Raw genomic sequence first — 342 nt, forward strand, 5'->3', positions numbered from 1 at the left:
AAAGGGAAAGAGAAACTTGGCATTATTTTTCGTGATCTTTTCAGTGCAGACGTCGGAGATTACCATAACCTCGTCGTAAACGCACTTGCCCCGACATCCTAATATTTCCAAATTTACCGAGACTCTCTTACGAATGAGGAAAGAAAGCGCGCACCAACACTTCAGCATTATGAGTGATTGTTGGAAGGACTACGACTGCCTGGAGGACGAGGGGTTTAAACATCACAGAGTCGAGCACAGATTAAATTTTGATGACCTTGGTACCTGTGGACAGACACCGGTGGAACAGGAAAGGAGGGAAGAGAGCAGACCGGGTTTCGGGTTATTGGGTCTTCGAAATAC

General features: G+C 46.2%; 1 protein-coding gene across 1 annotated transcript in view; it reads left to right on the top strand.

Annotated features, from left to right (window-relative positions):
- The window catches only part of LOC119588212, a gene marked incomplete in the record, with an annotated part of 16,649 nt that overhangs the window by 8,414 nt on the left and 7,893 nt on the right, over positions 1-342 (top strand). The window contains 1 exon segment of the mRNA XM_037936913.1: positions 139-260. Within this exon segment, the coding sequence (XP_037792841.1) occupies positions 139-260 (122 nt within the window).

The sequence above is a fragment of the Penaeus monodon genome, chromosome 23, assembly GCF_015228065.2.
Source record: "Penaeus monodon isolate SGIC_2016 chromosome 23, NSTDA_Pmon_1, whole genome shotgun sequence".
Classification (NCBI taxonomy): Eukaryota; Metazoa; Arthropoda; class Malacostraca; order Decapoda; family Penaeidae; genus Penaeus; species Penaeus monodon.